This window comes from Muntiacus reevesi, chromosome 7 (genome assembly GCF_963930625.1).
Source record: "Muntiacus reevesi chromosome 7, mMunRee1.1, whole genome shotgun sequence".
Classification (NCBI taxonomy): domain Eukaryota; kingdom Metazoa; phylum Chordata; class Mammalia; order Artiodactyla; family Cervidae; genus Muntiacus; species Muntiacus reevesi.
The window spans coordinates 85,931,395-85,946,625 of record NC_089255.1 but is presented as its reverse complement, the minus strand read 5'-3'; the positions used below and the strand labels follow the sequence as shown (position 1 = coordinate 85,946,625).

Sequence of the window (15,231 nt, the reverse complement as noted above, 5' to 3'; positions counted from 1 at the left end):
GAAAACAAGTGTTCGTGTCAGCCTTCAGGAAGAACTTTCTCCAGAGTGCAGAAACTCTGGAACAGCAGTCAGTTCCAGGGGGACCTGCTTGTGGTAAGCGCTTCAGTAACCACTGTCCCCAGGTGACTCTGTGGGTTGGGGTTGCCTCTACCCCTCTGCCCCATCCCTCCTCCAGTGGACTCAGTGAGGAATAACAGAGGTCAAAAAAGGACTTCTGGCATGTCTTGCATCTCCCTCTCTGGCAGCCCACCCACAAGAAGGGAGGTGGCAGGCCCAGAACAGGAAAGAAGCACTTTTGCGATAGCCCACATACTTGACCCACAAGGAGGCTCCCAACAAGATCCTCAGAGGGTACCGGTCTCCAGCATGCATCACCTGTGAAATAAACTTTGCTTTGATTTAAAGAAATGTTTTAATACCTGCTAGTTGCTAATGCTCATATCAACCACTTTAGGAGTTGGGTGGTTTCAGGGAAAGTGTAAGGAACACCTGCAGACACTATTTTTAATTACAAATCCCAAGGCAGTGAGGCATCCCCTGAATGAAGACCTTGTGGGAATCTGCACTAAGACACTCACCTGGCCCCACCTACCTTGACCTGTTGGTTCCCAACTTTAGCTGCACAATGGAATCACCTGGGGGTGTTAGTACGAGGAAGCCAGAAGTCCCATCCCCCCAAAAATGCCTGTCTACCCATCAGACACCTTCCAGAAGACTGGGAGGAGGGGCACAGCTAAAGGGCTGGGTTTAGAGCAGGGCTGGGTGTGGACCCGCAGTCTATCGACCCTCATTCTTCTCTGCACAGGCATTTCTTTTGTTAGGGACAATAAGGAAAAAGTGATGTGGAGTGTCCCGTCTATTCCCAAGGGCCCAATTCTCAAGGCATCGGGAGGACCATAGACAGCCACTTTACCCCTTTCTATCTGGCATCTCACCTTGTACTGATCCTTCCAAGCTTCACCGCGGTGGAAAGAGCTGAGGTGGGACTCAGATCCTGTACTCAACTCTATCCAGCTTTTTGAGTACAGCCAAACATTTGTGTAAGGAAAGAGCCCATGGTTGAGTAGTCAGGATTCTCTCCTGCTGAGATCTGATGGATTTTTCCATTGAGAGAAAGCCAAGGATTTCTACCACACCCTCAGGGAAACAGACCCAATTATCTGACAGGCAGTTAAAGAGGCCGATAAATGATAGAACTGGCTTCCCTCCAGGGGGTCTTGATCCTTACCCAAGCCGTCTAGGGTGGGCTCGAGCCTCAGAGGGGTAGGGAAGGGGACCCTTACCTTCCGAGCACAGCTTGCCGCCATAGCCGGTGGTAGAACAGTCACAGGTGGGGTGTCCATCCAGGAGAAAGCAGATGCCGCCATTTTCACAGGGGCGCTCACCGCAGGGCCCCTCGGCATCCAACTGGACACCCTGGCTCCCCAGAAGCCGGGGCTCTGAGTTGCCGTACTTGAGATCCGAGATTAATCCCTTGAAGCCAGGCACGGCCTGCACTCCATCAAGGGTCAGGGCAGACGGCCGGATGTCGGCGGGGACGCCGCCCAGGAAGAGGTCACTGACCACGTCCATGTAGGGCCGCTGGGACTGCAGCTCGGCGGCCCGGCCCTCGCCGTCGAGCACCAGCACGGTGCGCAGGCGGTCGCGGCTCACCATGACGAAGTGCCAGCTGCTGTCGTCCACCCGCGTGCCGGACAGCACGGCGGTCTCCGCGCAGTCCATGCTGAGGCGCAGCTGCACGCGGCCGTCCACCAAGGAGAGGCAGAGGAAGTCGCAGACGCCGCCGTCGTCCAGGTAGAGGAGCAGCCCCGCGGACACGTTGGTCTTGAACTGGAAGCTGAGGTCGCTGCGCGTGCTGGCGTCCCAGCGGAGGTAGCGCGCCCACTGGTTGGGGAGGCCCATGAACTCCAGGCCCAGGCAGAGCCCCAGCAGGGACCCCAGCAGGAGGCTCACCTTCACGGTGAAGAACAGCGAGTGCATGGTGAAGCTCATTCTGGCCAAGCCCGCAGGGCCCGGAGGCGGGGAACGGCCCTCGGGGGACAGTCCCCCCGCCCCACCTCCGTTAAGCGGGAGGCAGAGAGGAAGGGGAGATGGCTGGGGGACAGAGAACACACACGAGGGAGGAGGCACAGACAGAGAGGAGGGTGAGGAAGGAGGAGAGAGAGCCAGAAAGCCCCTGGCGGGCACCCACGGGCAAGAAATTCAGCAAGGAGACAGCGGGGGAGGATGGGGCAGCAGTGGAGGCGGTCAGTCAGGCGGGCGGGGGATGGTGAGGGTGCAGAGTGGGGAGCAGAGTGTCTTTCTCCCAGAAGAGATCTCAGCTACCCAATGTGGGGGCCTTGATTTGGGCAGGAGAAAAGTACACGGCGGGCCGGCCGGCGGGTGGAAGCCTTCAGCAATGTCCACCTCCCGGCAGCAGACCCCCAAACGGCCCAGCCAGGGAGGCCGGGGAGAGGGCCGGGGTCAGGGGGGCCGTGATGCGGGGGGAGCGAGCAGTCAGGTGAGCCAGGCGCAAGGCAGAAACGGGCCAGTCCTGAAGGGCGACCTCCTAGCAGCGGAGGGCCGCGGGGAGGGCAGGAGCCGGAAGTTGAGAGCTCAGGCAGAGCGGCGCCCGGGGCCGAACGGAAGTGGGCTCAGGCGTCATGGTGCCCGCGCGAGGCGGCCCGGCCCGGAACCTGCCTCCCAGGACTCCAGAGAAAAGACCTGCGGGAAGGAGACGGGGGAGAAGGAACGGCAGATTAGGGCCCCGTGTCAGGAAAACACTGCATCCTGTTTCACAAACAGCGATGGAGTGCTGACTGCGAGCCCGGCTACTCTAGTGAGGCCCAGAGCGCTTGGTGCTTTAAGCAGGACGGAGGGCCCGGCGTCTTTCAGAGCCACGTCAGGACCCGAGCTCAGCTCCTAACGATGCACTCAGTTTTTCCATCTGCAAAAAGAGTATCAAACCCGCCAAGCCATATCAGGACATTTTTACAATATTCATATCACAGGGTCACGTGGCCAAAATTGCTTTTTTTTCTGGTACTGGTAACATTTTAGATAGTCCAATACACACATGCAGTTTTAACTTGTTTACCTATTAAAAGACATGAACATGACAGTGATTTTTTTTTTGTTTGTTTGTTTTAGATTTTCTTTTTCACTTTGCCACCCCAATGTTTGGTGTAGGCAGCCGAAGACAGATCCTCACCTTTACATTTTTGAAGGAATTATGTATAGGAATCAGTGAGAATAAACTAGAAGGTGAGTAATGAGCAAAAAACACTCATCTTTTAACTAAATGTTGGAGAAAAGGTCTTGTGCGGGGGGGGGGGTGGGGGGGGGGAGAATTGTGCTTTGAACCATTTTTAAAAAGGCTGAGTATATCCTAGTTCTTGTATATGGAACTTTGAGAAAATTTCTTAACTTATTTGAGCTTCTAGCTTCTCACTCATAGAGAAAATAACAGCCTTTTTACGAAGTTGGAGACAGAATTCGATGTGATCATCTATTAGAAGATTCTATAATGAGGCTATAGCCACAGTAGGTGAACAGTGAACGCTGCCTCTTTCCTTCCTTATTTCTAGATAGGAAGGATGAGAAGGGGGATGGCTGGTGTATGTCTGCATGTGTGAGTGTGTGTATGTCTGCAAAGTGGGGACAGTATATTAAAACATACATTTTTAAATTTAAAAAAAAACAACAGAATGGACAACTAATGAATAATTAAGGAATGTCACAGACCTCGAGCATATCATGCATGCTTTATACTGATTGTAAAGACACCAGCACCCAGTTAAGAGGTGGCAGACTGAAGGCAGACTCTGGTCACAGAGCTGAGAGGAGACTTCTCTGTTCGCATGAGAGCAATGAGTGTAATTTTCAAGAGTTATGCAAGTTGCTGCTTATTAATTGGCATGCTTGATAATTCACCATGGTCGCTGTCAGACCACTGTCTACTATTTTTATGATGGCTGCATTAGCAAAGCTAGTTATTGCTCATGCTTTGAAGAGGAAAATGCTGTTCCTTAAGCAGGAACAAACACCTATTTCCAGTGAACACACAAGCCCACCCAAAAAGAGGCTGATTAAATCCATTATAAGGAAAGCCTCTGTGGATAAAACGTCCTGTACACACAGTGTTTCCGAAAGTGTGGCACGGGCACCTCCAGGGGTGTGAGGAGTTCTTAACTGGAATATGAGCGTAGCATCTGCCAACTCATGCAGGTTTCACACAGGCACAAGCCAAACCAACTTTCAAAATACCAGCAATTTGTGGACCTCCCTGGGGCTTCCGTGGTGACTCAACAGGTAAAAGAATTCACCTGCAATGCAGGTGCTACAAGAGACATGAGTTCCATCCCTGGGTCGGAAAGATCCCCTGGAGGAGGGCATGGCATCCACTCCAGCATCCTTGCCTGGAGAATCCCATGGACAGAGGAGCCTGGCAGGCTACAGTCCAGAGGGTCGCAAAGAGGTGTCCATGACTGTAAGTGACTTAGCATGCACACATGGTGGTACAGTGGATAAGAATCTGCCTGCAGATACAGGGGAGGCAGGTTAGATCCCTGGTCTGGAAAGATTCCACAAACCCCAGGCAACTAAAGCCTGTGCACCACAAATCCTGAGCCCACACTCTGGAGCTTGTGAGCTGCGACTACTGAGCCCGCGTGCCCAAGAGTCCGCCAAAAAAAAAAAAGTCAATTTTTGAGCTGGTTGATGACACTTTGGTAGCACAAAATCACCTATGCTAGAATATTTATACCACAGAAATAGGCAAATATCACAAATCAGAATCTGAGAAGATAAGATTTAAGGAAATCCTTGAAAGAGGATGAGAGATCTAGCTATGTAAATGGGAAGAAGGTTCAAGAAGGAATAGTGCAAAAGGCCTTGAGGCTGGAGTAGGCAGTTATGTTTGAAGATCAGCAAGAAGGCTGGTGCTGTTGGAGTGGAAGACAGGAAGCCAGAGGTGGGCGTCACGTGGCTAGGAAATGAGAGGTGACCCAGTCTCTTGGAAGGTGATTGCTATATGAGGTGAATAATGCCAAGCAAGACGAGAGGCAACAACCCAGGGGGAGAAGGGAGACCCTTGTGCCCAAAGAGGGCTTCTTCTGGTCCTAATATCTGCCATGTATACATAATTTTTTAATCAAATTTTTAAAAATTATTTTAATTGGAGGCTAATTACTTTACAATATTTTAGTGGTTTTTGCCATACAGTGACATGAATCAGCCATGGGTATACATGTGTTCCCCATCCTGAAATTTTTAATCAATTTTTTTTAAAAGGACCACTTTTAGGGAATGTGCGCAAAGGACAGCTGCTCTCCTATCGCCCCCTCCATCATGCATCTGATCTAGAAGAGTGGGGAGCAAGGCAGACATGACGAGCACAAGGCCCAGGTCTCTCCAACGAAGTATCCCACTCCGGGAAACATCAGTGAACTGAGAATGTAAAAATCACATGGCACAGATGGAGCCCACGATGTCTGAGTTCCAGAGGCTTGGGAAAGTGTTTTCTCAGTGACATCACCCCTGGCTGCCCCACCTCCTTCTCTGCTTCCCCTCCTGCCAGTCTAGACCTAGGAGTCTAACTCAGGCAAGGGCCAGGTTCAGGTGGCTTCAGTCAGTGGGACCCCCTTGCTGGAAGGCAAGGACATGGAGACGGAGGACCTGCTGACATGAATGAGCAGGCACATGCGAGTCCCTCTAAATGGATGGCCCTGGAAGCTTTCGGACTGATCTAGATGTCAACCCCCTGAGCCTCACAAAGTCACTTGTGTGTCTGCAGAAATTAAATGACTTGCTCAGTTCAATCTGACTACTTATTGAGCTCCGATCCATCCAGTCACTCCTGGATCTAAGCAGAAGAAGACACGGTTCTTGCCTTAGAGGCGTCACAAAGTAGTGGGGGCAGAGTGTACTTTAGAGAAGAAAGCAAAACAATAAAGGAGTCCACGCTATGAAATCTCCCTGGGGGCACAGACTGCTTCACCTTGGTGCAGCCATAGGACCTTGGCTTCCATAGAGTGGGAGCTCCAGACACATGTGTAGAAAGAATGAACAGTGAAACCAGAAACTGAAGCGCATCTCTGAGGGTCATCTGTGTCTCATGCGATGGCCTCCACACCTCTCTGCTTCATACAATGACAGCAATCCTGCACCTCCAGGATTCCTGAATGCCAGGCTCAGATGACCCCTCAGGACAAAGCAGCACATGCCAAGTGATCTGGGGTAATACATGAGTTAGGAAGTAGGCTGCCCAGGACCACTCCCTGTACAGAGAATCATGGGAATTTGGGGTGGTCACTCAACCCTGCCTGCTGAGCCTTGTTCATCAGATTGGCCATCCTCCCCTCCTGCCCAGACAAGCACTAGAGATACCAGCAGTCCCCTGCCTGCATCGTGGGGAATCAGAAAGGCTAACAGGAAAACCAAGCTTTCTTTCCCCTCCACAGGCACCAGGCAGAATCTGATTTCAGGACTCGTAGCATCAGAATCAGGTTAACCTAGACTCGATGCCCTATGGACCACCAAAATTCTCTCCTAAAGCTCTTGCATTGCTTTCTTGGACTGTGGACATTCCTGTGACTGCTGGGAAATTGTTGCAGTGGCCCAGGCTAGAAATGACCTTCCATTTAATATCACAGGCCTCAAGCCAACTGCCACAAGCATTCACCCTTAAGTCTTCTTTAAGCCTCTGCCAGGGCTGTGCTAGGCTCGAGAAATGGGGAAATGGATGGGAGTCAGGGAGCCCCCTTCACCAGTCAGCCAACTGCTCCCCTCTCTTGAGCCACAGGAGGGCCCAGACAGCCACAGGGGCAGGGAATTTGCTCCAATGCCTATGTGGGAGGCCCAGGCTGGTGCAGAAGCTCAAAATGCTTGTCTGCTGAGAACCGAGCAGGAGAGGGAAAGTGAGTGACATTATCTAATTGCCAGCTAATCTACATAATTATCGAATGGCATACTTCTTACGTGGGGTTAACATCTTTGCAAATGTCTCACGATCCGGCTGCTTGGGCGACAGAAGGGCCCCCACACGACTCCGACACATGGACTATTTACCACTGGCACAACTCGGAAGATCCGGCTGCCATGTGCCCTTCCACTCCCTCCCTAAAGTTCCTCTGCTTCCTTGAGACAGATTAAGAGGAAAGCTGGGCCTGTGTTGAGAACCACGGACGGTGGGAAGGCGTGATGAAGACTGTCCTCAAAGCCTGAGACTGGGCTCGTCAGTTCCTTCTCTGGAACCTCCCATCAGCATCCCTCTAATGTCCCTCAGGACTAGAAAGTCCCAATGATGGCTCTCTGTTGGTTCTACTTGCCTCCCTTTCACCGTACCCTTTGACCCACTTTGAAGGTAAAATGATTTTCACCACCAATCTCGGTCCAGGTCATTCAGGTGGGGTTCATCCCAACCCCAGATCTTGGGACCCAGTTTAGCCAACATTGCAAACTCCTGCCACAGTGATTACTTTAGGGTTGTGTTTGTCACCCAAACTGAGTCAAATTAGAGTTGACACTGGAACTTTTACTCGAATATTGGGAGAAGGACCCTCTTTTTTTTTCTTTTTAAACCTCATTGTCAAATGATTAGAGTGACATCCAGAATTGATGAGAGAGAGCACTGCTACTATTCAAAATAATCTTGTCTAAAAATGAAAACAAAGGAGAGTCCAGAGATGGATAGAGATGGATTTCAAGTGATTTTTCAGCACCTAGATGTAGCCAGACCTGAAGCCCAATGGATCCTGGTTTCATCGCATGAACCCAAACCTTCTTTTTTCTTTTTGCTTAAGCAAGTTTGGGTTGGGTTGTGACCAAGAGTTCTGAATAACACACTCCTAATGCTAGGTCTTTTCATACTGCAAGGAGATCCAACCAGTTCATCCTAAAGGAGATCAGTCCTGAGTGTTCATTGGAAGGACTGCTATTGAAGCTGAAACTCCAATACTTTGGCCACCTGATGCAGAGAGCTGACTCATTGGAAAAGACCCTAATGCTGAGAAAGATTGAGGGCAGGAGGAGAAGGGGACGACAGAGGACTAGATGATTGGACGGCATCACTGACTCAATGGACATGGGTTTGGGTGAACTCCGGGAGTTGGTGATGGACAGAGAGGCCTGGCGTGCTGCGGTTCATGGGGTTGCAAAAAGTCGGACATGACTGAGTGACTGAACTGAACTGAACTGAATGCTAGACCTTAAAAAATCTATCATGACATATCAAGAGAAGCTTTCATTTCACATGGTCACCCAGGCCTGTGAGGACTCCCTGTAACTTGGGAGACATGTCAGATTTCTCACCCCCACCACCAATGTTCTACACCCATCCTGCCCATGTCCTTGGCAAAAGCGGAGGATGTGGGCATGCTCTGTCCCCAGGTGCTTTGAAGGAGGTTGCAGGCTCATTTTTGCACAAAGGCATCAGAGATTCACAGTCCCTCTTGACACTACACCACTAGGCCAGCCCCTCACACTTAGTACTCTCCATCTTAATTCTACAGCAGAGGCTCTACTTCAGGAAGTGGGGGAGGTGAAGGCATGAATTCTCTCCAAGACATGAAAGTAATTCAGGGTAGTGATGAAGAACATGGGCTTTGGCACCAGACAGAGTTGGATTTAAACTCAGATTGTCATTACCATAGCTATTTAGCCTTGGGCAACTCTCTGAGTCTTTGTTTATTCATCAGAGAGAGAGAGAGAGAGAAGGAGAGAGAATGATAATACCTATCTTGTAGGGTAGTTTTGGACTTTATTAAATTTTAAAATGTATAGCAGTATAACTACTTTCTGAAAATTGCATGGCGGTAGCTACTAAAGCTAAATATTTTTGTCCCATGACTCCACAATTCCCCTCCTGGGACTTCACAATTCCAATACCAACAGAAATGCTTATGTATGTCCAACCCAAGTCATGCAGAAAAATCTTTGTAACAACACTCGTCATAATAGCTGAAACCTAGAAAATAACCCCATGTTCATCTGCTAGAGAATGGATTAGTAAATTGTCATCTATTCATGCAAAATGCCATACAACCCTGAGAATGACTGGTTCGATGTCCAGATAGTCACATGGATGTATCTCACAGAAGAGCATATATCCTACATGTTCCATTTATACAAGGAACAAATCAAGGCAAAGAAATCATCCTTTACGGATATATGTCAGAATAGTGGTTACTCTCAGGAAATTAATGAGTAGAAGAGGGCAAAGCAGGTGAAGTAGTTCTGTTTCTGGATAGGAGTGACGTTGCCCACGGTGCTTAGTTTGGGAAAAGGCATCAACAGGGCTGCAGATTTATGACTTGAGCTCTCATTTCTATCTGTGTTATACTTCACTGAAAACAATACGCTTCCTGATACATAGCATGTGCTCATTTATAATTTTATTTGTCATCTGAAGGAGAGTTTTAAAACATATTACTGGTTTCCATTTGGAAGCTGCAACTCCCTCCTTACAAATCTCTAAGTTAACACCAGTCTCTTATCTAGGAAAATACGGGCAGACAAGGAGAGCACCATCCTTCTCTCTCCCCAGGCCACTTCATACCCCAGTTCTCCCTTTCATGATTTTTCACGTCTAAGAGTCTCATCCCTCCTCACATCTTCTCCTTTCCTGTGACATCTGCTGAGCTGCTTTGGTCTCAAGGTGCTTCCGCCACCAAGCTCACCCTATTCTGGTTCGCTGTCCCTGCCTTTCAGGAAAAGGTCTGAAGACCTCAATTCCAGTCCATCAAGAGCTTTGAAGTTTCTGTTGTGCTGTAAAGGAAACAGAGATGGAAGAGAAGAGACTTTGTTTTAAAAAAAAGTCTTGAACTGTAGCACTTCTTGAGATATTAAGTTTTCTGTAAGAACTTAGACGTAGTCACATCAGACTAAAATAAATTCCTTTTCTGGGAATACTAATCAATGACAGTGGAGACACACAGGAGCTGTATGTGGACTTCTGCCGATCTTTTGGGAAAGTCTCTCATGTTATGAGGGATGTAAGGTGGACAGAACCACAAAGACTTGTCACTGGCTAAACCACAGCATTCAAGAAGGTGTGGTGGTCAAAGGCTTGGGGAGGCAGGCTCTCATCTGAGGTCAGGCTCTAGACAAAGGGCTTGATTCATATTCATCAAGAGCCTAGACAAGAGGGAAGAGCCATGAGAATGGAAGCCCATTCACCAACTGGTCATGTTTGTGAATGAACTGACATTGAAAGTTGGAATGTGGGATCTCTCTTCCAATTTAAGACTGCCTCAAACCCCTGAAGCTACTACTCTTGGTATTGTTGAGTTGCCTCTGTACGTCCAAACACTTTGGTACTTCAAAGTTCAAGAGGTCACTGGCTTGAACCACAGCCTGTATCTAACAAAAGGAAGTCTAACGAAGATAAATGGAAAGTTAAACAACTTGATCCTCCAAAATAAACAACCCATGAGGATAGAAGGTACAATTTCTAACTATTTAGGAAACAAGAATTGAGGAATGACATAGACAAGAGGTTTTGTGGTTGCCAGATAACCAAATGCAATTGTAGACTGCCTTAATGACAATGTGACTTGTAGGAAAAAAGACATGAAGATCTGTGTCAATTTGGTGCAGGTCATTAGATTTTTATTCTGAGCCCCAGTTTTTGAGAGAGGTGTAGGTGAGTTAGAGGGTAGTGAATTGGAAGGAAGTCTTTTGTTTGAAATTTTTAAGCTCATGGAGCACTCATGATGTAGATGTAACACATTTTGTAAATAACTCAGACCCTGCAAGGTACTTATATACCCAGTAGAAAGGAAAGTGTGTGTATGTGTATTAGTCACTCAGTCACGTCCAACTCTTTGTGACCCCATGGACTGTGACTGGCCAGGCTCCTCTGTCCATGGGATTCTTCAGGCAAGGATACTGGAGTGGGTTGCCATTCCCTTCTCCAGAAAATTTTCCCAACCCAAGGATCAAGCCCAGGTTTCCTGCATAGCAGGCAGATTCCTTACTGTCTGAGCCAACAGAGAAACCCAGAGAGGAAAGACGTGAGAACAAATGATGTAAAGAGCTAGACCAAAGGTGAGAAGTTGAATCTGCCTAGTATGGGCTTGATAAGACAGAAGTCAATCTGTAAGGTCCAAATAGAACAGAGCTATCAGAGTAAGTACCCCTTTCACAGAGGTTAAAGGCATGGCTTCTGGAGCCAGACCTCCTGAGTTCAAAATCTCAGATCTACTACTTGCTTCCTGTGTGACCTGGAGCTGGTCACTTCCCCTCTCTGAACCGCAGTTGCCTCATCTATAAAACAGTTAACAGTGAGATACCATGTTAGGGCACTTGATAAGGGCAAACCCCTAGAGCGGTGTTGGGCGCAGGTAAGTACTAAGTGCATGCTAACCTTGGCTGCTGCTGCTCTTACTGTTGGCCTCAGCGGCAGGCTGACGTTGGTGCCTCACCTGGCCCGCTCAGGAGGAGCAGCGTGGACAGATGGACGTCTTTTTAAACCTCATCCCATGACACAGACAATGGTAAGAGTCACACCTGAGTCTCTTTGTGTGAGGAACCTTTGAAGCACCAACGTGTTTGGATGTACAGAGGCAACTCAACAATACCAAGAGCAGTAGCCTCAAGGGTTTGAGGCAGTCTTGAATTGGAAGAGAGATCCCACAGGTCTTCCACTGCCCTCAAGGAGAGAACTCCGTCCAGTGAATGGAAGTTCTAGAGAAAGTGGTTATGTCTTTGTCTTACACACAGACCACCTCCAGATGAAGTGAACTGCCCCATCACTGGAGATGTCCCAAAAGAGATGGCACGCTCTTTGGAGTCGCGTGTCCAGTACTGTCGAGATCTTTGTATGAGGTGCAGTAGAATCCAGAAGAACAAAAGATGACTCTGGCATGGTGTGGCCAGGGCAGGATTCTCGAGGGAGGGGGACTCACATGGGAACTTGAAGGACACGGGGCTTAGGCAACTGAAGAGAAGTCTGCTATGTGGGAAGCACACCGGCCCAACGGTCAGCTCCAGGCTCTGTCTTTCCACTAACTACTGGGCAAGTGACCATATGGGAAACTCTGTGATCTCTCCAGTTTTTGTTTATTCTCTTGTAAATTAGGGGGAACGATGAATATACCGTCCAGCATGGTGTGAACACCCAAGGAAGTAAAAGCTACACAACCTAAGGTAATAATCATGGCTTCCTACCATGCTGACACTCCTCTAAGTTGCCACCCAAAGTAACTCATGACATTAGTCTCTTCCCCACCTACCACTTCTACTCCATCCCCAGGGCAGTCCTGAGTTTTCTAGCAGGCCAGACCCAAGCACAGCAAACTCTTCCCCCTGACCACAGAACTCAGGCCTTGCAAGGAGCTGAGGGTACATCCCAGGTACAGCCAGGAACTAAAAGAGGCTGTGGTCACTCCCCCTACTCACCTCCTCCCTCCCCCCATCCCCTCCTCTCCCAACCAGCGGGCTTTCCAAGCCATGGCTCGGAAGCCATCTGGCTGCTGGGAGAGTTAATAATTTATAATGAAGATAATCACCCTTCGAGATCCTTGCCTCTTGGGACCATTAAAAAGGACTCAATTGAGAGTCAGTGAGTTCTTTACGTGAGGGGACAGGGAGAAGGGGAGAGGGGAGGGTGGGATGCGGGGAGGAAACAGCGAAGAGAAAGGGAGGGGAAAACCAGCTAGGTGCTCAGCTGACCTTGTCCCCCTAACAGAGGCAGGGGGGGAGGAAAATTATTCAGTCCAAGAAGACAGTCTCATCCAGCTTTCACAGCACCAGCCCAGCAAGAGTGCCATTTATGGGGCTTTTCTCCTAGCCAACTCTCTCTACACAAAGAGAAAAAAAATCAAACCCATGCAAGAGATGGGGAGAGAGGTGCAGACCAGGCAGAGTGAGCCTGCCCAGCAGTCACGTCTGGGGCTGCTGGGACGGCACTCTCTGTTCTCTTTCCAGGGCAGTGAGGCCCCCACGGTGCTAATTATTCCCATTACTTGACAAATTCTCCATTAACAAAGCAAGTGGGGCCAGAGCTGGCAGGGGTAAAGCAGAAAGGACTCACAGAGGCTCCGAGCAGACCCAGACCAGAGGGTCCCCAGCTTCATCAGGGGGCAAATGCAGGGCCTGGCACAGCCCCATCTGTGGGCCACACCTTGGAGGTGTGGGGTGCAGACCCCGCTTCCTGCCATGTAAGGCGAAGGCTGGGGTGGAGGAGCACGTGAGGGCAGGGACAGGGAATGCCACCTCTAGGAAGGATGACAACGGGGTGGGCGCTGAGCCCCGAGGCCTGGGCCGGGCTGAAGACAGCCTCTCGGAAGAAGGCAGAGCTGATTAGTGCGTTCGGGACCAAGGCAATGGCAGTTTGGTCCTCCCATGAGTTCAGAAAGGCTCACCATTCTCCCGGCACACACGTCTTATAATGATAGCAGCAGCTACACGTATCAGTAGGCTTCCCTGGTAGCTCAGATGGTAAAGCGTCCGCCTGCAATGTGGGAGACCCAGGTTCGATCCCTGGGTCAGGAAGATCCCCTGGAGAAGGAAATAGCAACCCCCTCCAGTATTCTTGCCTGGAAAACCCCATGGACAGAGGAGCCTGGTGGGCTACAGTCCATGGGGTCACAAAAGAGTCGGACACGACTGAGCAACTTCATGTCACTTTACATGTATCAGCAGCAACCATAGCAAGCACATGGATGGCACTCAGTCTGTGCAAGGCACCACCCCAAGAACGTTACACATGGAGCTACTTCACCTTTACAAAAACTCTAACAAGTAGTAACTATTATTATTATTCCTATTCTAAAGATGAGTAAACTGAGACCCCCCAAGAAAGTAAACAATTTTCCCAAAGTGTAAAGGCTCAGATGGTAAAGAGTCTGCTTGCAATGCAGGAGACCCACGTTTGATCCCTGGGTCCGGAAGATCCCCTAGAGGAGGGCATGGCAACCCACTCCAGTATTCTTGCCTGGAGAAGCCCATGGACAGAGGAGTCTGGTGGTCCATGGGGCTGCAAAGTGTTGGACACAACTGAGCGCGCACACACACATAAATTGTTACCAACCCTCATACTCTGCCCTGTAGAGAGACATGAACCTGGAGGGTGAACGAGATGAAGGGGAGACAATGGCAAGGAAAAGACACAGCTAAAGGGCACTCTTGGGATCCTCCCAGATCAGGGCAACTTATTAGCAGCTTAGGAGCTTTGAAGGGAGGTGGGTATAGTGCCTAGCACAGAGTCAGTCAGAGCTAAATGTTTGCTGACTCAACTAAGGTGAGGAAGCAGATGGAAATTAGAAGAACTCAAGGGAGAGACCTCTGGATCAGACCACTTGGCAGAGCAGTTCTGGTATTTCATTCCTGACAGTATAATAGGCACAGCTGCCCCCCACTGAAGATAAAGAATGTCAGAGCTCAAGAAGACAGTGTGGATCACTTGATTCAAACCCCTCATTCTGTAGACAAAAAGGGAGGGAGGGAGGAGCCTGGGTGGTCAAGCTAGTGTCCAAGAAGTACAGAAGTGTCATTAGACCCTAGAGCTCTGAACCCTTTGTCCAGGGATCTTTCCGTGATAACAATGGCTTTCCTTTCTTAGATCATCAAGATCCACATTTCTTCCAAAAGAAGAAAACATAATGCATCAAAACCCAAAATATGATACTGAAATGCAGGGTTGCTCTGTATAAGTGGAAGGTGAACTCTCCCTTTCCTCCACCTTGACTTATAGAGTGGTTCTCAAGATTTTATCATCAAAACAAGTAGGGTCCCAAAGAACAGATTCAAAACCATTGCACCACATCAACTTCAACATATAATGGGCTATCTCTAAGATCTCCCACTTTCCCCTCAGAAAGTCACAAAGAAACTGTCATTTATACAGACTTTTCTGGAACAGATTTGCCTTTTCATTCATACTAGCTTGGGACTGAATATCATAACCATTGAAGCCCTCACAGGGGCTAGCATCAGTATACCCATGACAGGACACCTTCCTCAAAGTTACCAACCTCTGCATGAAACGACTGCCTATTATTCATCTTGAGTTTCTCTCCAGTAAATTTCAGGAGATGTCCCAGCCACACACACTACCCCCGCCCCCACCCCAGCTCTGGTATTCTGGAATTCTTTTTAAGAGCTAGACCATAGAGTCACACAGAAGCAGATTCTTACACCAGCTTCACCACTTAGGAACTCTGTAAACTCTGACAATTACTTAATGCCTCTGAACCTCAATCCTCTCATCTGTAAAACAAACTTTCCTCTGGAGCAGGAACTGGCAACGCA

At 49.1% G+C, this 15,231-nt stretch overlaps 1 protein-coding gene and 1 non-coding gene across 4 annotated transcripts in view; one reads left to right on the top strand and one right to left on the bottom strand.

The window, feature by feature from the left end:
- Positions 1-1,992, bottom strand: part of NRXN3 (neurexin 3) — a 1,687,603-nt gene extending 1,685,611 nt beyond the window's left edge. For all 3 annotated transcript variants that reach the window (XM_065940342.1, XM_065940340.1, XM_065940341.1), the window contains exon 1: positions 1,284-1,992. In XM_065940342.1, the coding sequence (XP_065796414.1) occupies positions 1,284-1,992 (709 nt within the window). The remainder of the gene's footprint in view (positions 1-1,283) is intronic.
- Positions 1,993-13,401: 11,409 nt separating this feature from the next.
- On the top strand, positions 13,402-13,474 carry TRNAC-GCA (transfer RNA cysteine (anticodon GCA)). Its single transcript has one exon. It is a non-coding gene; the product is annotated as a tRNA-Cys (tRNA).
- Positions 13,475-15,231: the final 1,757 nt, after the last annotated feature.